At 28.9% G+C, this 19,188-nt stretch overlaps 2 protein-coding genes across 3 annotated transcripts in view; one reads left to right on the plus strand and one right to left on the minus strand.

Annotated features, from left to right (window-relative positions):
• Positions 1–2,469: 2,469 nt before the first annotated feature.
• Positions 2,470–15,329, plus strand: LOC107447828 (Uncoupling protein 4A). The gene is made up of 10 exons (XM_043041233.2): positions 2,470–2,698; positions 5,884–6,009; positions 7,916–7,978; positions 8,171–8,255; positions 10,014–10,136; positions 11,255–11,367; positions 13,913–13,994; positions 14,158–14,250; positions 14,333–14,435; positions 15,155–15,329. Exons 1-10 carry the CDS (start codon positions 2,602–2,604, stop codon positions 15,224–15,226), a joined length of 957 nt encoding a protein of 318 aa, XP_042897167.1. The 5' UTR covers positions 2,470–2,601; the 3' UTR covers positions 15,227–15,329.
• The window catches only part of LOC107447834 (transducin beta-like protein 3), a 32,745-nt gene continuing 28,851 nt past the window's right edge, over positions 15,295–19,188 (minus strand). For both annotated transcript variants that reach the window (XM_071183184.1, XM_016062866.3), the window contains exons 21-22: positions 17,659–17,747; positions 15,295–15,404 (exon numbers count right to left, since the gene is read on the minus strand). In XM_071183184.1, the coding sequence (XP_071039285.1) occupies positions 15,375–15,404; positions 17,659–17,747 (119 nt within the window). In that variant the 3' untranslated portion in view covers positions 15,295–15,374. The remainder of the gene's footprint in view (positions 15,405–17,658; positions 17,748–19,188) is intronic.

Genomic DNA, 19,188 nt, shown 5'->3' on the forward strand with positions numbered 1-19,188 from the left:
ATTGGGTCAAAAATTATTTCAGTGGGTCCATTTATTTTTTTGCGCACTGTACATTCATTTAAAGTACAATGTCAATATTGCTGAAAAAAAAGGCTGGAGATTTTTTTTATCTTTTATGTAGGAAGATAATTCAGCTGGTGGTTATCCGCATATATACGCTTCAATGACTTAAAAGATCATGATTGGAAGAGGAAAGTAAAGTGAAATGATGTCCACTTATCAGACATAAATAAAAACGTCTTCCATTTTGTCCTCCTTCCTATAACTTAGCTACTTTTAATAACAGAAAAATGGATTTTCCCCAAACTAATTTATTGCCGCTATAGCGGGAAGCTAGATTTTTTTTTAAATTCGTTATTAACAAATAAATTTTGTATATTAATTATTAATGTTTTGAAGGTATCGGACTTCTCGCAATATGAATCTCGATAGATCAAGTTTTCACTGTTTCCAAAAATACGAAATGAATTTTTGGTTTAAAGAATAAATATTTGAACCTATGGAAAGTGCATTAAAACTATACAATGCTGGTTATTATATATGCTGCAAAAAATTACAATCTTTAATTTTTTGTGTTTTCTTTATTTTTATTAAGTATTTTTATTTTAATGCTGCTTTTTAAGTTTTAAAACAAATTAAAATGAATATGTATTAATAGTCTATAGACTAATGAAAAGAAACATAAGGAGAATAAACCTTGCTATGTACATTTGCAATACAAATATAAATTAATTCTAAATGATTATCCGAGAATATTATGATTATGGAGGATTCTTTCTGCATTTTAGCCAAAAATTAATTGAGGTCCTTTTTATTGTAGATCATAAAAAAACTTGGCAGGACTATTAAGTATTACAAGTCTATTTTAACTCATATATGAGCACAATTATAATTGAATTTATTAGCATACATAAATATACACTATTTAAAAGACAGTATTTAAGAGCAAAAAAAAATTGACAGAACTAACTTACTTTTTCATTTCTTCCAAATAATTTAACCCAATCTAACACCGAAGTCAAGCATCACTGGCTGCGATCAGTAAATGGGAGAGTGACAGGGCCGGATTAAGACCTCTTGAGGCCCTAAGCACTGAAAATATTTTGGTGCCCCCCTCTAACAATTAAAAATACATCTGCTATTAAGTCACGTGTTAATTCTAAATATAAAATCAAAATTTTTTTAGAAGAAAATATTTATTCAAATAAAAAAAAATTTAAATATAATCAATTGAAAACTTTTATATCAAAATACTTTAGAAAAACAGACACATCTTTTTCTAAAAAAAGCATAACTTTTTTTTTAAATGGTTCAAATTCTCGAAATATATAGCCATACCACGAGCATTTTTTAAACGAACTAAAAAAAATTTACGCACAATAATAAAATTCATTTACCTAAAAATAGTTCCTTGTCAAAAATAATTTTTAAGATGTATTAATTATTTTATATTATTTTATTTATTAAGAGAATAGTTTTTAATTGAAAATTTAACAAATGTCATTTTAAATGACAAAATACAAAATTTAATGTGTATTAAATCAGTTAAATACAACTGAATTATTCAATTTTAAAAAAAGTTATATATTTAACATTTAATTTCTCAAGAACTATTCGACAGATTTCGTTCAAATTTTGTATTTTACCATTTAAATTAATGTTCTTTAAAATTATATAAAAGTTTGTATATTTTTAAATTGAAACTTTTTCCGACTATTAATAATCAATAATTTTTTTAAAAAACTATTTTTGTCGGGAAAATATTCTTAGGTAAATGAATTTTATTATTAGGTATAAAATTTTTTCAATTCGTTTCAAAAGTTCTTGAGACATTACGAGATGCATGAAAACTGAAATTAAATAAAGGAGCCCAAACTTTCAACCTAAAATAAACTTTTGGGACCTTAATTTTCTTATTGCGAATATCATCCATATTTTGAGGGACAAATATCCAAATTTAACAACGACATACATATAGATATGTATATATATAGGTAGAGAAAGCATGTTTGCCTGACTTAAAAAAATATCTTCTGCACCATCTAATTAGCATATTTTAAGTTTGGTCCTTAAACCATTTAGATTGAGATCTAGTAAGTTAAAATCCGATCATTAAATCAAGAGTTATTCAGGTTTTTTACTTTTTTTATTTTACGCACTGTATATAATACAACATACTTTTACAAATAATAATGCTTTTCATTATTTCTTTTTCCTTATTAAACCTAATATATTAATAATGATTGGAAGAGAAATGAGGGGGAAAAAATTGTGATGAGTAAATTTATAAATACAACAATTATCATAAATGATCCTATAAAATCTGGATTAAAAATCATAAATGAACTTATTTCATAATAACAACTCACTCTAGATTGCATCTGTGGAAAACAGAACTAATTACCTAATAAAATTATTACTATTTTGTTTAATATTTTGGACAATCTCTTAATTAGGNCAACTGTAACTGTGTCGTTAGGTAAAGTTTGTAAACAAACGAGTCACTTAGACTTGGAATTCCTTGAACTTTGTGCGCTCATGATATATAGACGTTTCCAACATCTTTCGCGTTCGTTCAAGCCTGTAATTTGACAGTAGATAATGAATTCAGAGTCAAAAAGTAAAAATGTACACAGGACAGAAAGTTTTTTCTTTAAATACATTTTATCATCATGCGCTGCAAGTGTTGCCGAAATAGGTAATTATCAATTTTTAATAGGTTATAAGCAAAGGGAAAACTATTTTTCCTTATTTGCTTTATTTGTAATATAGTTGAATAAATCATCTCTTAATTTAATTTCTTAGGAAAGAATTTGTATCGAAGAAAATTAGGAATAGAAAATATAAAAGCATTAAAATATTGCATTCGCAAACACATTTTTTTTAGAAATATTTGTAAATTTTTCTTTACATTGCAAACAGAAATAAATTTCACCTTGCTATTATGTTATGACACTTAAGCATTATATCAAGGACAACTTTGATAACCAAATAGTTAAGCAGATTAGAATGCATAGTTACTATGCATGATAAAGTAGTCACGTTTATTCAGTGTGAGTTAAACACCGTCTTGTCGATAATTTTGTCTTGCATTACAAAATTTTCTTATGCTATTATTTGATAAGGGCAAACGAAAGATCAAGCTATGATTTAAAAAAAAAATTGTGAAGAAGAGATAAAATTTTTTTTAAGTATCCAATAAAAAATTTAAATTGTTCAAGCCTTATCACATGCATATAGCTACTATTATTGCCAAATAAATATTGAAAAATATGCATACTTTTATTCTTATAAGACTATGCAGATGAAAGTGTTACTATAAATGTGCTTTTCATACATTTTGAATTTACTTTTAGAATGCATGCATTAAAAAAATGGACAGTTTTGAATTAAAAATAATCACATTATAGAGTTTAAAAGTCATTAATACTATGAATTTAGTATGATAACTTCTGGTCTTATGTTAATAACTTTGCATGCAATTTATATAATCTTTAACTAAATTATTACATGAAATAAAAGAGCATAAAAAGCAGGAATTGAATTTGTCCATTTTGCTATAAGTGTATCAATTATTAATTTCATGCTTTTAAATAATCTAATAAAGATTTATAATATATAAATTTAAATGTGTATAAATTTCTTAAAATAATGTAATAAAGATTTCAAAAATTTAATACACATTCAATACTTGACATCTATTCAGATATTCAAGTTAGAAAAGAAATGTAATTAAAAATAGTTTTTTTTTTATACCCTAGTTTGGAAATATGTTCCTAATAAATTAGGCAATGTATTATAATGTTTTGTAGAGAATTAATACTAGAGAACAAAGAAAAAAAATTTTATATTTAAAAAATAATGTTAGTAGTAATCATTAATAAAAGGCCATCTTAGGATTCATTTTACATATTTAAGTTACTCAGTTAGGGGCCGTTCAAAAAGTACGTACACAAAAATGGAGAAATTTCAAACCCCTCCCCCCCCCTTCGTACATTACCGTACATAAGGTCTTACTCCCCCCCCTTTAGAGTACGTACATTTTATTAGTCTACCCCCCTTTTTCATAAAAATTAAAATAATTATGTTTTAAATAAAATTAAATATTTACTTAAGGAGTGTGTAGGATAAAGTCAAATTTAAATTTGGTGTATGTTTATAAAGTACGTACTTTGTATAATACCTCCCCCCCTCCCCATCGTACAAAACCGTACATAATAGCAAATCCCCTCCCCCCCTTCGGGATGTACGTACTTTTTGAACGGCCCCTTAGCTAGTGTATTATAGAATTTTTTTTTTATTTATTCATTTTTTTAGATAACTTACTTAAATTAGAGATAATATAATTATATAAATAACAAATTAGGCTGTACCTTGATCATTACTGGTTAATAATAGTTTGTATAGACTTTACAATTGAAAAATGTTATGTTTCGAAAATAATGAGAATAAACTGAGTAAAATCAAATAATAATAAAAAAATTAGTTGTGCTCGCACTTTAAAAGTATCTGCAAATGCAAACTCATAATATTTTTTATTTCTAAAAACATAAATTTTTTTTATCATATTTAAACATTTTAAAGTAGGCTTTATGGTTGAACAGTCAGTGTAGAAAATATCTCTTCTGATAGTAAATAAAAAATTTTTTTGTATAAGTGTCTATACTATTCTTTTAAAATTAAATTCATTTCAAAATTAATTTAATTTCACATTATTACACATTTTGATAAATTTTTACTGTGTTAAATGAGTGCTCTTTTTTGAAGGGCAGCACCTTACCCTTTTTTATTCCTTGGGAGAACTCTCTGCATTTTGTAAATGCATTTATTTCTTAAACTTGGTGTGAAGATAGGTATTTTTGTATTGATTTGAGTAACTTATGAGTATGCAGGCGAAGTTGCAAGTTCAGTTTTTTTAAAAGAAAAATATTTTTTTTTTGGTAGTCATTATGGTGAACTTGGCCATTCGAATCATGCATGCCTTTATAAGTTATTGATGTGTGGTGAAAATGAAGAGGTGAAAATATTGTTGAATATTGGATTAATTTGCAGTGGAATATTTGATAAATTTGGTTGTCATTTGACAATTTATGAATGGAATTATAGTTTTTAGGTGTTTTTTTTTAAATATTTATATTATGTGGATTTTCTTATTTTGTTATATAATTTTGTGTCGAGCATTATCATATTTTTTGACTGGTGGAAATGATTTGAAATATATTTGTAAAATTTTTGTTTTATTAATACATTTGTAATTTAACCAACACTGATGATTTTTAGGGTTAAGCGCTACTGATCTGAGATACTTTTTTCTAGTATATCCTACACTGGTGTTTTTTAAAGTGAAGTATTAATGCCTGGGATACGGTAGTTTGGTATATAATTAACGCAGTGCATACTGGTAATGTTGCCTAGGGGCTAATTTTCTGTATTCTTTTTGGGCACTACAGCCTATGACAGGCCAAGGCCGTCCCAATAAGTTTTTGCTATTTTGTATAGACCTGCTTTATTTTTTCTAGAAAAAAAATGGATAGTAACAAATCAGTTCCTGGAAAAGACATATTAGGATTAAATTCAGTAAAGGGACACCTTAATACTAAGTTTGCATATTTTACTTAAGTTAAATTTTAAGGAAATAAGATTTTTCTAATTTTTTTTTTACTCCAATGCTCTAATTTCAATGTCTATTAGTAAATTAGGCTATGCATGGATCATTCCTGTTTAATAACACTATTTTAAAGACTTAGTATTGAAGAACAATTAAACAATGCTATATTTTCAAAGTAAATAAGTTATATTGATAAAAGATCATCTTAAAATGAAGTTTTATATATTTAAATATAGTTTAAGTTTTAATTGGTTTTTGAAAACTTTTTTTTCCAGCAACATATCCCCTGGATATTACCAAAACAAGATTACAAATACAAGGAGAAACAGCATTAAATAAATGTAATGCTTGTAGTGCTGGTTTAAAATCGAGAGGGATGTTTCATACTGCTTTTGGTATTGGTAAGTTGCACTTTGCTAAGTTTTTTTCCCCCCTTCTGAGTAAGGCTCATTAATGACATTTGTATGTGTAGTCCATGGATCGAGATTCAGACAAAAAGTATAAGTTTATTAACAAAAAGCAAACAAACACGTACAAATTTAAAAAGAACGCCATCTGGCGGTATAAAAAGAAAAAAGACTCCGTAGCTATCCTTCCCAGGGAATGACAACAATCTCCCCCTGCGAGAAGGATTTTACTTTTTGAAACAAATAACAATATACATCAAAAAATATTAATTCTCTTAATATAAATTTCAAATTAAACTCATTTTTTCCAAAGAAAAAATTAATTTCTCAAAAGTTACAGCTTTAGTTAAAAAATCAGAAATATTATCATTAGTATTGTTATAAGCAGTTTTTAACATTTTATCTTCAATCATATCTCGCACATAATGAAATTTAAGATTTATATGCCTGGTTTTGTTAGAAGATTTACCATTGTTCAACCAGTCAATAACTGCTTGGCTGTCAGAAAATATAGTAACAGGAGCATCAATAAATTTTTTACAGTTCAGTTCATTTAACATATTTATTATCCAAGTAAGTTCTCGAGCTGTGTCAGCTGCAGCAAATAATTCAGCTTCACATGTTGATAGTCCTACACATCTTTGTTTTCTACTTTTCCATGTAACAAGAGAATTACCAATCATAATTACACAACCTGAAAAAGATTTTCCTCCTACTTGTTTCGGAAATAGCAGTCTTTAGCTAGGTGATTCGTTTTATGGCAGATGAAAATTTTTTTCTTGCTTCTATTTTCATATTTATATTTTACTCCGAATGCTTCTGTTCGTCTAGGAATATCATTTCTTAATTTTGATAAGATGTTTTCTTCTTCCCGCAGTATTTCTAAAATTTCCTCCATTTGTTTTTCGTGTTAGGTTTTCAGAATTTCCCTTATTTTTGAAAATTTTCCTCTTAATCCTCTAACAGTATAATAAACAAGTTCTCTTTCAGAAATTTGCAGTCCAAGTGATGAACATTACGTTTAAGTCCTCGTGATCTTGCAATATAGTCTGACACATTTTCATTTTCTTTCATTTCAAGATTTTTTATTTTGTTACTTGCATCGATTTCTTGATCTTCTGTTTTACCAGTAAATGTGCTTTGAATTTTTTCCCATAGAATTTTAGCGTTAGTTTCGTTTGCGAACTGAAGACTTTGGTCATCAGAAAGCGATAGTTGTATGTATGCAACTGCGTCATCATTGTTTAATGTCCATTGTTCCCGCAACTTTGGATCAACGGGGGCTTCTTCAGTTAGCACATTAGCAATTTTCTTAAGTGTCAGCAAAGCCTTGACTTTAATACTCCACTGATAAAAGTTCTCACTGTTCAGCAGTGGGATACTCGGCAGATCCCTGTTCATTTTGATTTTGGAATCCAAACGATGTAAATCACGGCGAAACTAAGTGAAACTTTTTACTGCGTCATAATTTTCAAAACCACAGCCGTGCTGCCAACTGTAGTCCGTGGATCGAGATTCAGACAGAAAATAAAAGTTTATTAACAAAAAGCAAACAAACACATACAAATTTAAAAAGAACGCCATCTGGCGGTATAAAAAGAAAAAAGACTTCGTAGCTATCCTTCCCAGCGAATTACAACAGTATGTTTTCTGAATTTTTTTACTTTTTCACTCTTTTAAGATATTTTTTTGAGATTTTGTGCTTTTTTTCACATTTGAGAAAGGGCATTAATCTTTTTACTGTTTGCAAAATGCCTAGGTTTTCATGGGTTATTATGTCGCTGCAGTTGGGTGATAAATTGATATCTTTTTCTACTGTGAAAAGCCATTAGAAATTTTTTCAATCTATGCCAACTATTTGCCACACATTATATTTTTTTAAATGTGTTTTTAATTTTAGTGCAAGAAGAAGGTTTGCTGAAACTCTGGCAAGGTGTGACGCCTGCTATTTATCGACATTTAGGTATTTTTCTTTTATACACCATTAGCTTATTTTAAAAATTTTTTGCCAATATTTTAATAATTATCTTTAATTGCCATAGTGATAATTAAATAAAATATTATGCTCTTCAAAAATATTAATAATTTTTATACAATATATGTAATACAAGGAAAAACAAACCCCATGACTATAACAGAAGTTTATGTATTTTAGTATACAGTGGCTGTAGGATGACCTTCTACGAGATGTTTAGAGAAAAGCTGTTAAAACCAAATTCAAATGGTGCTCCAGCTCTCTGGTAAGTTAACTTACCAGAGGTTAAATTTTAATGATTACAATATTCTATTGCATTCTTTTATTTATTTATACTGCAGAGTAATTATCATTTTTATTCACCATTTAAAAATTCATAAAAAGTATGTTGATATTTTTGAAACATTTTCTTAAAAGAGTCATGTTTGTTATCATAATTGACAATTGTTATTAAAAATTGGTGTCATTAGTAATCAATATAGAGTAGCTCTAAATATGTCACACACAAAAGAATTTGTGATTTTGTTTCTCTTTTCTCAAGTTTCCCCCCCCCCCCCNTCAGGTTCCCCCCCCCCCATTATTTTCCGATTTTAGATGTATTTCTGATTTTTCAAAATTTTTATTATGTGTAAAAAATAGCTCCCTGCCCAAATTTTGCTATCATGCACTTTCCAAAATCCTATCAAAAAATTTACTTTACAATCCAGAGATGGAGATCATGTCCTAGCAATATGGATTTTTTACCATATTCTATTGAGGGGTTCTTTAATAATTAAATCTTGTTATTTTATATTAGTTCAATTAAATGAAAGCTTCTACGGTCAGTTTTTCTGTTTGTCTTTCCCATTAATATATAATCAGAGTTTTAATTTCAAATAGCAATTTAAACTTTATTACTGTGGCGCAGCATGTCCTCATTTGGACCTTGTGCCACTAAACCCTACATTCAATCAATAAACTTTATTACTGATACTCTATTATTTCAAGATAATTTGAATATTTTTCAAATGCTACATTTTCTTCTGTTAGTACATCCTTTTGTTAAAAAACGTAACTTTCTGAAATTCAATATCCCCCCCCCCTTCACTCAATATTTAAATCATTAAACAATATCATAAATCATTGAATTTGCTTATCACAAAATAGTTTTCTAAATTCTGTTTTAGACACATTTTGTTTTATTTCACATCTTTTTCCGCAATCTCATTCTTGATTTATAGCTTGAGTCTGCTAAAATGTTTGAAGGCTACTTTAGCGATGCACAATTATGTTTCGTATAGAAAGTAATCTAAACATTATATATTTTGATTGGCAGTTTGGCCATTCTCTGAAAATTGTAGATAACAAATTTAGTTAATATAATTAATTGATATTTAACTATTTCTATAAGATTCCCTTTTTTTGTTTGATTAAAAGAAATAAAATTGGTTGCTAAAATTAATGGTAAATGGGGAAAAAAATCAAAACCCTATTATCTGAATTATTATGATCTATATTTTTATGAAAACTTCAATCACATCTTGTGCATAGACTTAAATGATAGTACTAGTTGAACGTTGTAGAGAATTATGAAAAGCCACGGTAGCTCAGTGGTTAGAGAAATGGACTCCAGACCTCATGGACCCTCAACTATACTAAGACCCACCAAGTACATATGATATACATACTAATAAAATCTGTGGAATCGAAAGGTCCTGTGGTCGGTCACAGAGTAGTACCTTGGGTGCAGGGATCTGTGGAAAATTTCCTACCCCTTCAGATCTATGTAAAAATTGTGGAAGTGGCCTCACAAATGTCTGCTGCTGCCATCTATCTGGGAGGTTTTGAGCATATTGTAGTTTTACTTTAGTGGCACTCTGCGGTAAAATGAAAGATGCAATTTACTGACTTAATTGGCAAAGGCTTGTCCAAGTGTCGTAAGGAGCAAGAGAGAATTATATCACCTTAACTACTATGAAATTAATTTGTATTAGTTTTGCATACTTTTTAACATAAAATAGACTAAAATTAAATTTCTTTGTAGGAAATCTGTTCTCTGTGGAAGTGCATCTGGCGCTTTAGGTCAGTTTTTGGCTAGTCCTACGGATCTGGTTAAAGTTCAGATGCAAATGGAAGGAAGAAGAAGATTAGAAGGTTATCCTCCAAGGTTGAATATTTATTATTTTTTTTAATATTGTCATATTTTTAAATATTGTTATTACTTTTAACAAGTTTTCGTGCATTGAAATATTTTTTTTGGACCAATATTAATGTCATAATTTCAATGCTTCATTTATTGTTTCAGAACATAGAATAATTATGTTTCAATGAATGCCTAACTATTTTTTTTATTAAGTTGATGCAGAAAAGTTTTTTGGTATTCCTTGCAGCTTGTTATTAACTTTTATGATCAATTTATATAATAATTTTCTTCAAAATTTAATTTAAAAAAGAGGTTTTGAGTCTTGTCTATGGTTGTGGTAAATATTGCATTTATTTTAAATTGAACTAATAGAGTAAAATATTACATTAAAAAGCTAACTACAAATAAGTGCTTTTAGGAAAAAACTGATTTAAAATTTTATCTAATTATTTCTATATTCTTAACCTGCTTTATAGAAGTTGTTAAAAGCCCATTGCTTCCAATTGGATTTTAGAAAACATTTTTTACTTTTAATTGGTTTTCTATTTTTTGTGAGCAAAAGCAAACTTTTGATAATATAGTATTTTATTTTGCCTCATACCTTTTTAAGAGGTGTGGGAATTATAAGTTTCACATTTTAAGAATAGGAGAAATAGTACTCGATAAATTTTGATAAACTTCTGTGTGCATTTGTATGCAACATTTAAAGCAATAAGATTATGCATTTAGTTATTTTGGATAACTAATTTAATACTGTGCAATGCTCTAAAAAATTTTGAGAACTGTACTTTTATTGAAACTGTCAAAAACTGATTTGAGTGATGCTGAAAAATTCTTTTAATATAAATTTAAAATTAACAGATAAAAATGTTTTTTTTTTTGTGGAAAATTTAACAAGAAGCAAGTGTTTAATACAAATGTATCATTTTAAGGCACGTTAATATATTTTCATGAGTTTTTTTTAAAAATATTAACTTTCTGAAAAAGCTGCTGGAGAATTGTATTGGCATAATATCGTCATAAAAATGAGTTTGCCGTTTTCATTAAAATGTGAATTTTTATCCAACCTTGCTGATAAGTCTATTGTATTTACGAGATTTTAAGAAAATACGTTTTTCATATCTGTGTAATTATATTTGCAGGGTAAGAAGCACGTGGCATGCATTCCAGAAGATAGTGACAGAAAGTGGAATTAAAGGTCTGTGGAAGGGCTGGGTCCCTAACGTTCAAAGAGCTGCTCTGGTCAACATGGGTGGTATGCCTTGACTTCCAATCTCTATTTGTTAGTAAATTAAAAAAAAATAGTTAAAATATTTGTTTTTAAATTTAAGAAGAAAAAAATTGTACATTATATATAAATTGAAACATTATGTGTATGGTTTATTCAGAAAGTGAGTTTCCCTTCTGGTACAGAAACAGTATCTTTGCTACTATCAAGGCCTGGTTAATAAAAATTAGGTTTAAACTCAGATATAATTTGGGGTCTCTTAGTTATTTATTTCAATGCTGATTAACATTTTATTTTGTAGACTCATTTTGTATTCATGCACTAAATTAGCGGTTCCCAAATGGTGTCCCACGGAACCCTAGGGTTTCATAAGAGTTTTGAGAGTAAGGTTTTTTTTCTTTTATTTTTATGATTATTAAACATATGATGATTTTTAAAACATATTCAATCAATAATCCATTATTCATTTAATATTTCGGTAGCCGTTATGAAAGTAAGATGCCAATAAAAAAGAAATGGCTACATGTTTTTAAAAAATAATTTTCTGATAACTATATATTAAATAAATTATAGATAGGACATGCACTTATAAAAAAATAATTAGCATTTCCTGTAGTATTTTTCAAGCCAAAATGATAATATGTTTCCATATTAAAATTTTTCATCGTTTATAGTACTTTTTAGTTTTTCAAAGAAAACCATAAATTTGGATTTTATTTTCGTTTTGTGTTATATACACCAAAAATAAATTAATTACAAAATTAAGCACAGCTTCAGGACTGCAAAATTAATTGTCAGACATTAAAGGTAATTAATGATAAAACGATAAAAAAAATTTATTTTATTTATTAACTATTTTCAAAATCAAGTCATTTATTGATTAATATGCTCACGTTTTTTTTTATTTATCTATTTTATTTATTAAGCCAGGATTCTGCCAAAAGAAGCTTGATCATTTAGGGTTAAATAGCCAAAAAAATAAATAATAAAAATAAGGAATCGCAGCACTAGATTATTGTACCAAAACAGGGTGGGGTGGAGTCCTTTTTATACTTTCTTGAATTTCTAATAAGGAGTTATATTTAGTAAGAAGTTTATCAGGAACTATTTTATAGCGATTGTGAAAAAGGGAAAATGAGTCAAAATTTGGGAACCACTGCACTAGATCAAGATTATATTAGGACTAGATCTATATTAGGATGCTTAACTATTAAGAAAAAATGTTTTAATAAAGCATGAATAGAAAATTGATGGATCCCAATTGACTTTGCGTTGGACAATTTAGAAACAGTTAATTGATAATGTAACTTTATATTAACTTTAAATAAAATTTTTTGTCTCAATTAAATTGTTTTTAGGTTCAAATATTGATTTATTACAACAAATGCTTGAAAATCATTTATAGCATTAAAATATCAGTGTCAGTAGTATTTTAATAAAAATAAGTGTGGATTATTATGGACACAATCCTATTTTATCTTTTGTTTTGAGGATGGAAAAGTTTTGTTGATTCAGGGTTAATTCAACTAAATTTACATGTTCTGGATTCATGTAATTGAACAATTCGTGAATTTCATGTAAAAATTATCGTAGCAATGGATTAATTCACATAATGTAAAGTAAATAGTGGTGAATAAAGAAAAGTAAAGTAAACAGTGGTCTGTTTGTGAAAAACAAATGTATGAAAATAGTAGAAGTACGTATTTGTTTTCACCAAGTGGATGTTTTTTTCTGTTATCTACCACTTTATGCTTAAAATAGGACTGTGTTTTAATTCTAGATCCTAGTATATGTTTATACTCAATGTGCGATTGAAGCTTTAAAAACAATGAGGAAATCATTTGCATTAACTTAAACTAACTGGAATTTACGATGGCATCCAGCTCTTTGAAAAGTGAATGTTGAAATGCACAATTTCCATGTCGTAATATATTAAATATTAATTCATTTTGACTGTAGTCAAATAAGAAAAAAAAGGTGGGTGCGGTGGCTCAAGGGATACGGAGTTTGCCTCCTAATGAAATGAACCAGGTTCAAATCCAACACCCGGCTTGTACTAGTAGACGGATCACAGGTAGAGTTATCTTGCCGTTAGGCTAACAGTGCGAGGTTTTCCTCTCCCTGTAACACAAATGCAGGTTAGTTTAGTCAAAATGTCCCTCACTTCATCCTGGAATTCCTTTATCTTTTGGATTGGGTTCAAAATTACAAGGCTATGCAGTTGAATATAGTTGTAAACTCAAAATTGGGTCAACTGTTCAACAACAGTTATATATATATATATATAAATAAAAAAAGGGCAAATACATTGATTTAATAATTCCCCTGTTACATGTGCCACGAAGGACAAAAAGTATTAGGAAAAAATTATATGATTTATGAATGTTCGCACCATGATACCAATAAACACACATTCAAAAGTTAGTGAGGCAGGTGTCTAAAATTAAAAGGGAATTGCATAAGAGGATGCTGAACTGCCTTATAGTTTTAATTTCTCTTAATAGTTTGTTATGCATGATGTATTTTTTATTGATCCTTTTTCTTTTATACTACCAAATGATTTTTTTTATAGATCTTGCCACATATGAGTGTAGCAAACATTTTATGTTAAGAAACAACCTTAAGGATAATTGGCTGACTCATATGCTTGCAAGGTAAATAATTTTGGTAGGAAACAGAATTTTATAATTTTTTTTAGTAGTTAATTTTTGTGCTAATATTAGAGAACATGCTTTCTTTTCTATTTAATAAAATGAAAGCAACTTTGAAATGTAATAAAAAAACTAGAAATAATGCTTATTATATTTAATTTTGTAGTGGTTGCTCAGGATTGATTGCTGCTACTCTTGGTACACCTGCTGATGTCATTAAAACTAGAGTAATGAATCAGCCTTTAGACTCAAATGGAAAGTAGGTGTTCCAGGATTTTAAACTATATTTAAAATAGCACAAGAGTCTAGTGAACTAATTTTATTATTATTTTTTTTAACAGAGGACTATTTTACAAGTCTTCCATTGATTGTTTAGTAAAAACTGTACAGGAAGAAGGATTTATGGCCTTGTATAAAGGATTTGTACCCATTTGGACTAGGATGGTAAGTTTTAAAATATATGAACACTGAATAACTTATGATTGGATCTTTTTGTTCTTGAACTCAATACCTGCTCAGTTTGCCTTAATAGTATTCAAGTGTTACTTGCAATAATATGTTTCTTCTGGCTCAAATATGCATTTTCAACCTCTAGTGACTAATTCATCTTTGAGAAGTGTTTTTAAAAATATACAATAAGGGTGAGTATTTTTGAACACCCTGTAGGAGCAAAGATCTTTTAATTAGGAGTGCAGTGTTAAGCAGAGTCCACTATAAAAATGAATATTTTTGCAGTCACATTTATTCCACAACAACAAAGACAGTAACGACGTTGAATTATCCGTATCAGGTTAGTATAAACTTCAAATTCAAAAACCAACAGCTCTGTTGTTCTAAGAATTTTTATTGCTTGCTTTTTCTAACCATAGCCATTTATTAGCAAGCACCTAAGGATGCTTGCAATTAAGAGGGGTCTAAAAACAGTAGATACATGCCTAAGTAATAATGGCAGAAACTTTTCGGCATTTATTTTGCCACCTCATGGCTCAGTGTAGGTTTTTACATCAGGAGTTTGTTCCTGCGATTTAGTGGAAGAAAGTCAAATTTACCCAATATAAGCATGTTATTTGAAAAATAACTTTCTATCATAGCATACTAAAAAAATCTAAATTCATGCCAAAATAACTGTTTCTTCGTATGCATTATAAACACATGTATTTCAGGCACCCTGGTCAATTACATTTTGGGTTACGTATGAAGAATTAAGGAGACTGTCTGGAGTATCTTCATTTTGATGTTTGTAGATGAGAATCAGTATTTGATATGTTATGTATGTATAGGTGCTAATTTGTATTCATAGCAATTTGTTATAGAATAAAAATATTTATTTTAATACTATTTACAAAAGTTCTTTACATCATCAATAATTATAGCTCTGCTTACTCACTGTTCCATGGACGAGTCTGTAGGTACCTAATTGTGAAGGAAAAACAACTATAAATATGAATAACTTAGGTAAAAAAAAAATCACTGCAGAGGTTAATTAATCCATGACTTTTTGGTTGCTGTAGAGAAAGATTAGTGGTTCTCAACCTTTTGTGGACCATCGCCCCTTTCTCTTTTTGAGCAACCAAACACTAAAAATATGCTTAGTTATATTTGATTGTAATGCAAATAAGGAGGCATTTTTACTAATCTTTTTATTTTAAAACGGAATAATCAAAACAAAAGTACATGTTTTAAAATTCATATTTGAACGTAATCAAGAAAAAGTTAAAACTTTAACAACTAAAATTTGAGAAAAAAAGGAAGAGTGAGAAAGTACATTTTTACCACTTCAATGACTGCGCTGTGCTTGGTGTATTTCAGTTAAAGCTTGAATATCAGGTTTTAATGCAGGTCTCCTTTGAAGCAAAAGTCCAACCTATTTATTTGCTTTGTGAGAAGGTGGACGACATAACTAAATCCTCTCTCCACTATATATGTTGATTGGAATGAGAAGAGTGGCTCAGTTTGCTTCCACAAGTGTCCACAAGCCTTACCCAAGCTAACTCGTAACCATATTTTTTAATGATGACTTTAGCTTCACAGTCATACTAAAAACTCAGTCTGCAACTGCAAAGAGGAACCAAGCTTACCCACAACTTCAAAAGAGAAAAAATCCAACCCGGAATTTCTAATTTCATCAAATCTTTAAATCTTGATTCCATATCAGTAAAAATTAAGATTTTATTTTCCAGAATCTCGATATCTGCTATTGGACACTTTTTAAGAGTTGGAAATTGCATTAGCTCTTTGTGACCAATGTTTGACTTGTAGATATCAAACTTGGCAATGAATGAAGATATGATTCCCTTAGCCTTGATAATGTTGATTTTATCCTTGAGGTAAGCAGTTTCCAACTTACGTTGTTTCAAACTCTCACTTAAAACAGGATCAGTAAACGAGTCAAGCAATTCGATGAAACGGCGGTCTGGAGTTTTCCTGAAAGCAATATTATAACTGTTAAACCACAGAGTTATCTAGCGATAGATGTTTTGTCTATCAATCTGTTTATCCTATTACATGCCTTTTAAAATCGGAGGGCAAGGAATGAGACCAGAGAGGAGAAGGTATATGAAAGATCTTGAAGGTCAAATATCCATCTGCGATATCAAAACGTATGACTAAAACAATCTGGAACTTTAATTTTTAACTATCATAATTCTTTTCTACACTAGAACCATAAGTTTCACAAATGTTTTCTATTTCAAATAGCTTTTGTTATTAATGATATTATTGCTCGTTCCCTTCTTGCCCTTGAGGTGGCTGCAACGCAAATGGGGTTGGTCATAAATGTAGAGAAAACAAAATATATGTTATTCTCATGAAACAGAGTCCCAGATCCCTGTCTTGAATTTTACTTACTTAGGTTCAATTATTACCATTGACAACAGAATTACTCCTGAAATAAAAAACCAACTCTATTTGGGCGAATAGGGCTGAGAAGATTTATTAAATCTAGGTTTCTTTCTAGCATAACAAAGTTCTTAATCTACAAAACTCTTGTCCGGTCAGTCTTGACATACGCTTCAGAAGCTTGGACAATGACAAAATTAGAGGAAAATTGTATCGCAATATTTGAGAGAAAGATTTTGCGGGGTATACTTGGTGGTGTAAATGAAAACAATAACAGGAAAAGGAGATTTAACTTTGAACTGAATAAGATTTATAAAAAACCTGATATTATTAAATACATAAAAATAAATAGAATGAATTGGATCGCCCACGACACAATAAAAAAGATACTGCTTTTTAGACCCACTGGAAAAAGAAACCGGGGAAGGCCGCAGTTGAGTCTGATTTTCTCGCAATTAATGAAAAAAGTTGGAGATCAAAGATAAATCGGTTGTCGTAATGGAGAAATCTTCAGAGGAAGGCATTGGCTCACATTGGGCTGTCTGGCCAACTATGATGATTAATATTATTAGCAATTTTTATCGTTGGAATACTCGTCGCCCCCTTGAGGGGCTCTATTGCCCGCTTTAGGGCGATCGCCCTCAGGTTGGGAACCACTGGATTAGATGTTCTAGATGCATGTATACAAAAGTTTAACAATTATCAATGCATATCAAATGACAGGATAGCTCATCATAGGATAGTAAAGCAGTTAATTACATGGTTAAGCTTAATAAAAGTTTAGACATGCTTCAAATAAAAACCTTTTAAGGGATATAAATTTTTTTACCATTTGGTTGGTTATCTTGAAATGAGAGCATAAAAAGTTGAGTATCTGCATGTCTTGGCATCGTTTATTCAAACGCTTGAAATGTCTGTCTGTAAAATGAAAAAATAAAATATTAAATGCTGCTTAATTATTTTTCAAGCAAGAAGACACAAAAAAGTAAAGCATTTATTTTAAATTGAATCAAAGATAGAAGCCTGCATTTAAGTGTATAGGCGAATTTCACATTATAGAGCGCTTCATAAAAACTATGATTAATTTTTAACTTTAAATTAGTTTAGAAATTGCTGATAACTCGTTAAAAAATAACAGTTATCCTTCAATCTTTGAATAACTTTCACCCTAGAATTTCAGCTATAAAGTTTCCAAAACCTTGTTTTATTAATAATTCAGAGGTCTGTCCGGGCCTAATTTACTACTTGTTTAGCGGTACCCTCACAAAATACTTTTTCTTAAATTTATTTTTGTCTGTAAGAAATGATAAATCCATATTTTTACCATATTTCTGTGTTGATTTTTCAATAAAATTTTTAATTTTCACAAAAACCTAGACAGACCCCTGTAATTACAACATAAATTGTAAAAAAGTTCTTTGAAGAAGTTGAATTAACATCCATAAGCTATTAATATCTTGATCTTTTGCACCTCATTCGACAAAACGTACATAAAAAGCAAACATCATATTAACTTAATGTCAAAACTTAAGTAAAAACTAGTTTCTATCTTTATGCGAAAGAGGAACTTTTAACCACTTAATTCATATGGTTAACACTTCACTTTGTTTGTTTTTCTGTGCATGAAAAGGAGCTAAGTTATAAATTTAATTTTGAATTGTAAGCAATCTGTATTATCAGGGGTCTGTCCAGACATTTTGTGAAAAACTACTCATAATTTGTGAATATAATATAAGCGTTAAGTTACATTCTTTCAACAAGGGTCCTGCTTTTGTGAATTTGTGAAAATAGGGTCCTGTTATTGCAAAAAATCTTTTCAAAAGGTTTTTAAATTGTAAATGGATACAAGAGTCTGCTCAACAATTGCTGCTACTAAATTAGAGATACAACATACAAATATTTGGTATTTACCTCAACACAGAATATTCATTTCAGACAAATAATGGAAGTAAAATTACTCCCATTTTTAATAATTTCCAATAACAATGTATCACTTTTAATGTGTTACACATTAAATAATTTAAACAATTCTTAAATTTATAATATTTTATTTGCAAAAAATATCAATAAGATGCGCATAATATCAATAAGAATGTGAATACGATGTTTGTAAATATAGAAATATTTTCTTAGAATACTGCATTTCGAATTTAAACTTAGTTCGTTTCAAACCGTCTCCCCCCCCTGGAAGGGTTTATTCGATTAACAAAACAATAATGAAGATAAACAAATTTATGAAGGGTCCGTTTTTATGAAAAGATATTTTGTGAAGAGTCCGTTAACGAACCCAAATTTCTTCTAAACCAGTGTTTTCACTACAGTGCGAGAATCTCGCATATTTTTTTATATTCTCGCATTA

The sequence above is a fragment of the Parasteatoda tepidariorum genome, chromosome 7 (genome assembly GCF_043381705.1).
Source record: "Parasteatoda tepidariorum isolate YZ-2023 chromosome 7, CAS_Ptep_4.0, whole genome shotgun sequence".
NCBI classification, from domain to species: Eukaryota; Metazoa; Arthropoda; class Arachnida; order Araneae; family Theridiidae; genus Parasteatoda; species Parasteatoda tepidariorum.

What these genes read in the sequence shown, in the direction of transcription:
- LOC107447828 (XM_043041233.2), top strand. Translation starts at nt 2,602, where the DNA reads ATGAATTCAGAGTCAAAAAGTAAAAATGTACACAGGACAGAAAGTTTT. An exon ending in AATGGTGCTCCAGCTCTCTG is followed by an intron (nt 8,256 to 10,013) that starts GTAAGTTAACTT and finishes ATTTCTTTGTAG; the next exon opens with GAAATCTGTTCTCTGTGGAA. An exon ending in TACCCATTTGGACTAGGATG is followed by an intron (nt 14,436 to 15,154) that starts GTAAGTTTTAAA and finishes CATGTATTTCAG; the next exon opens with GCACCCTGGTCAATTACATT.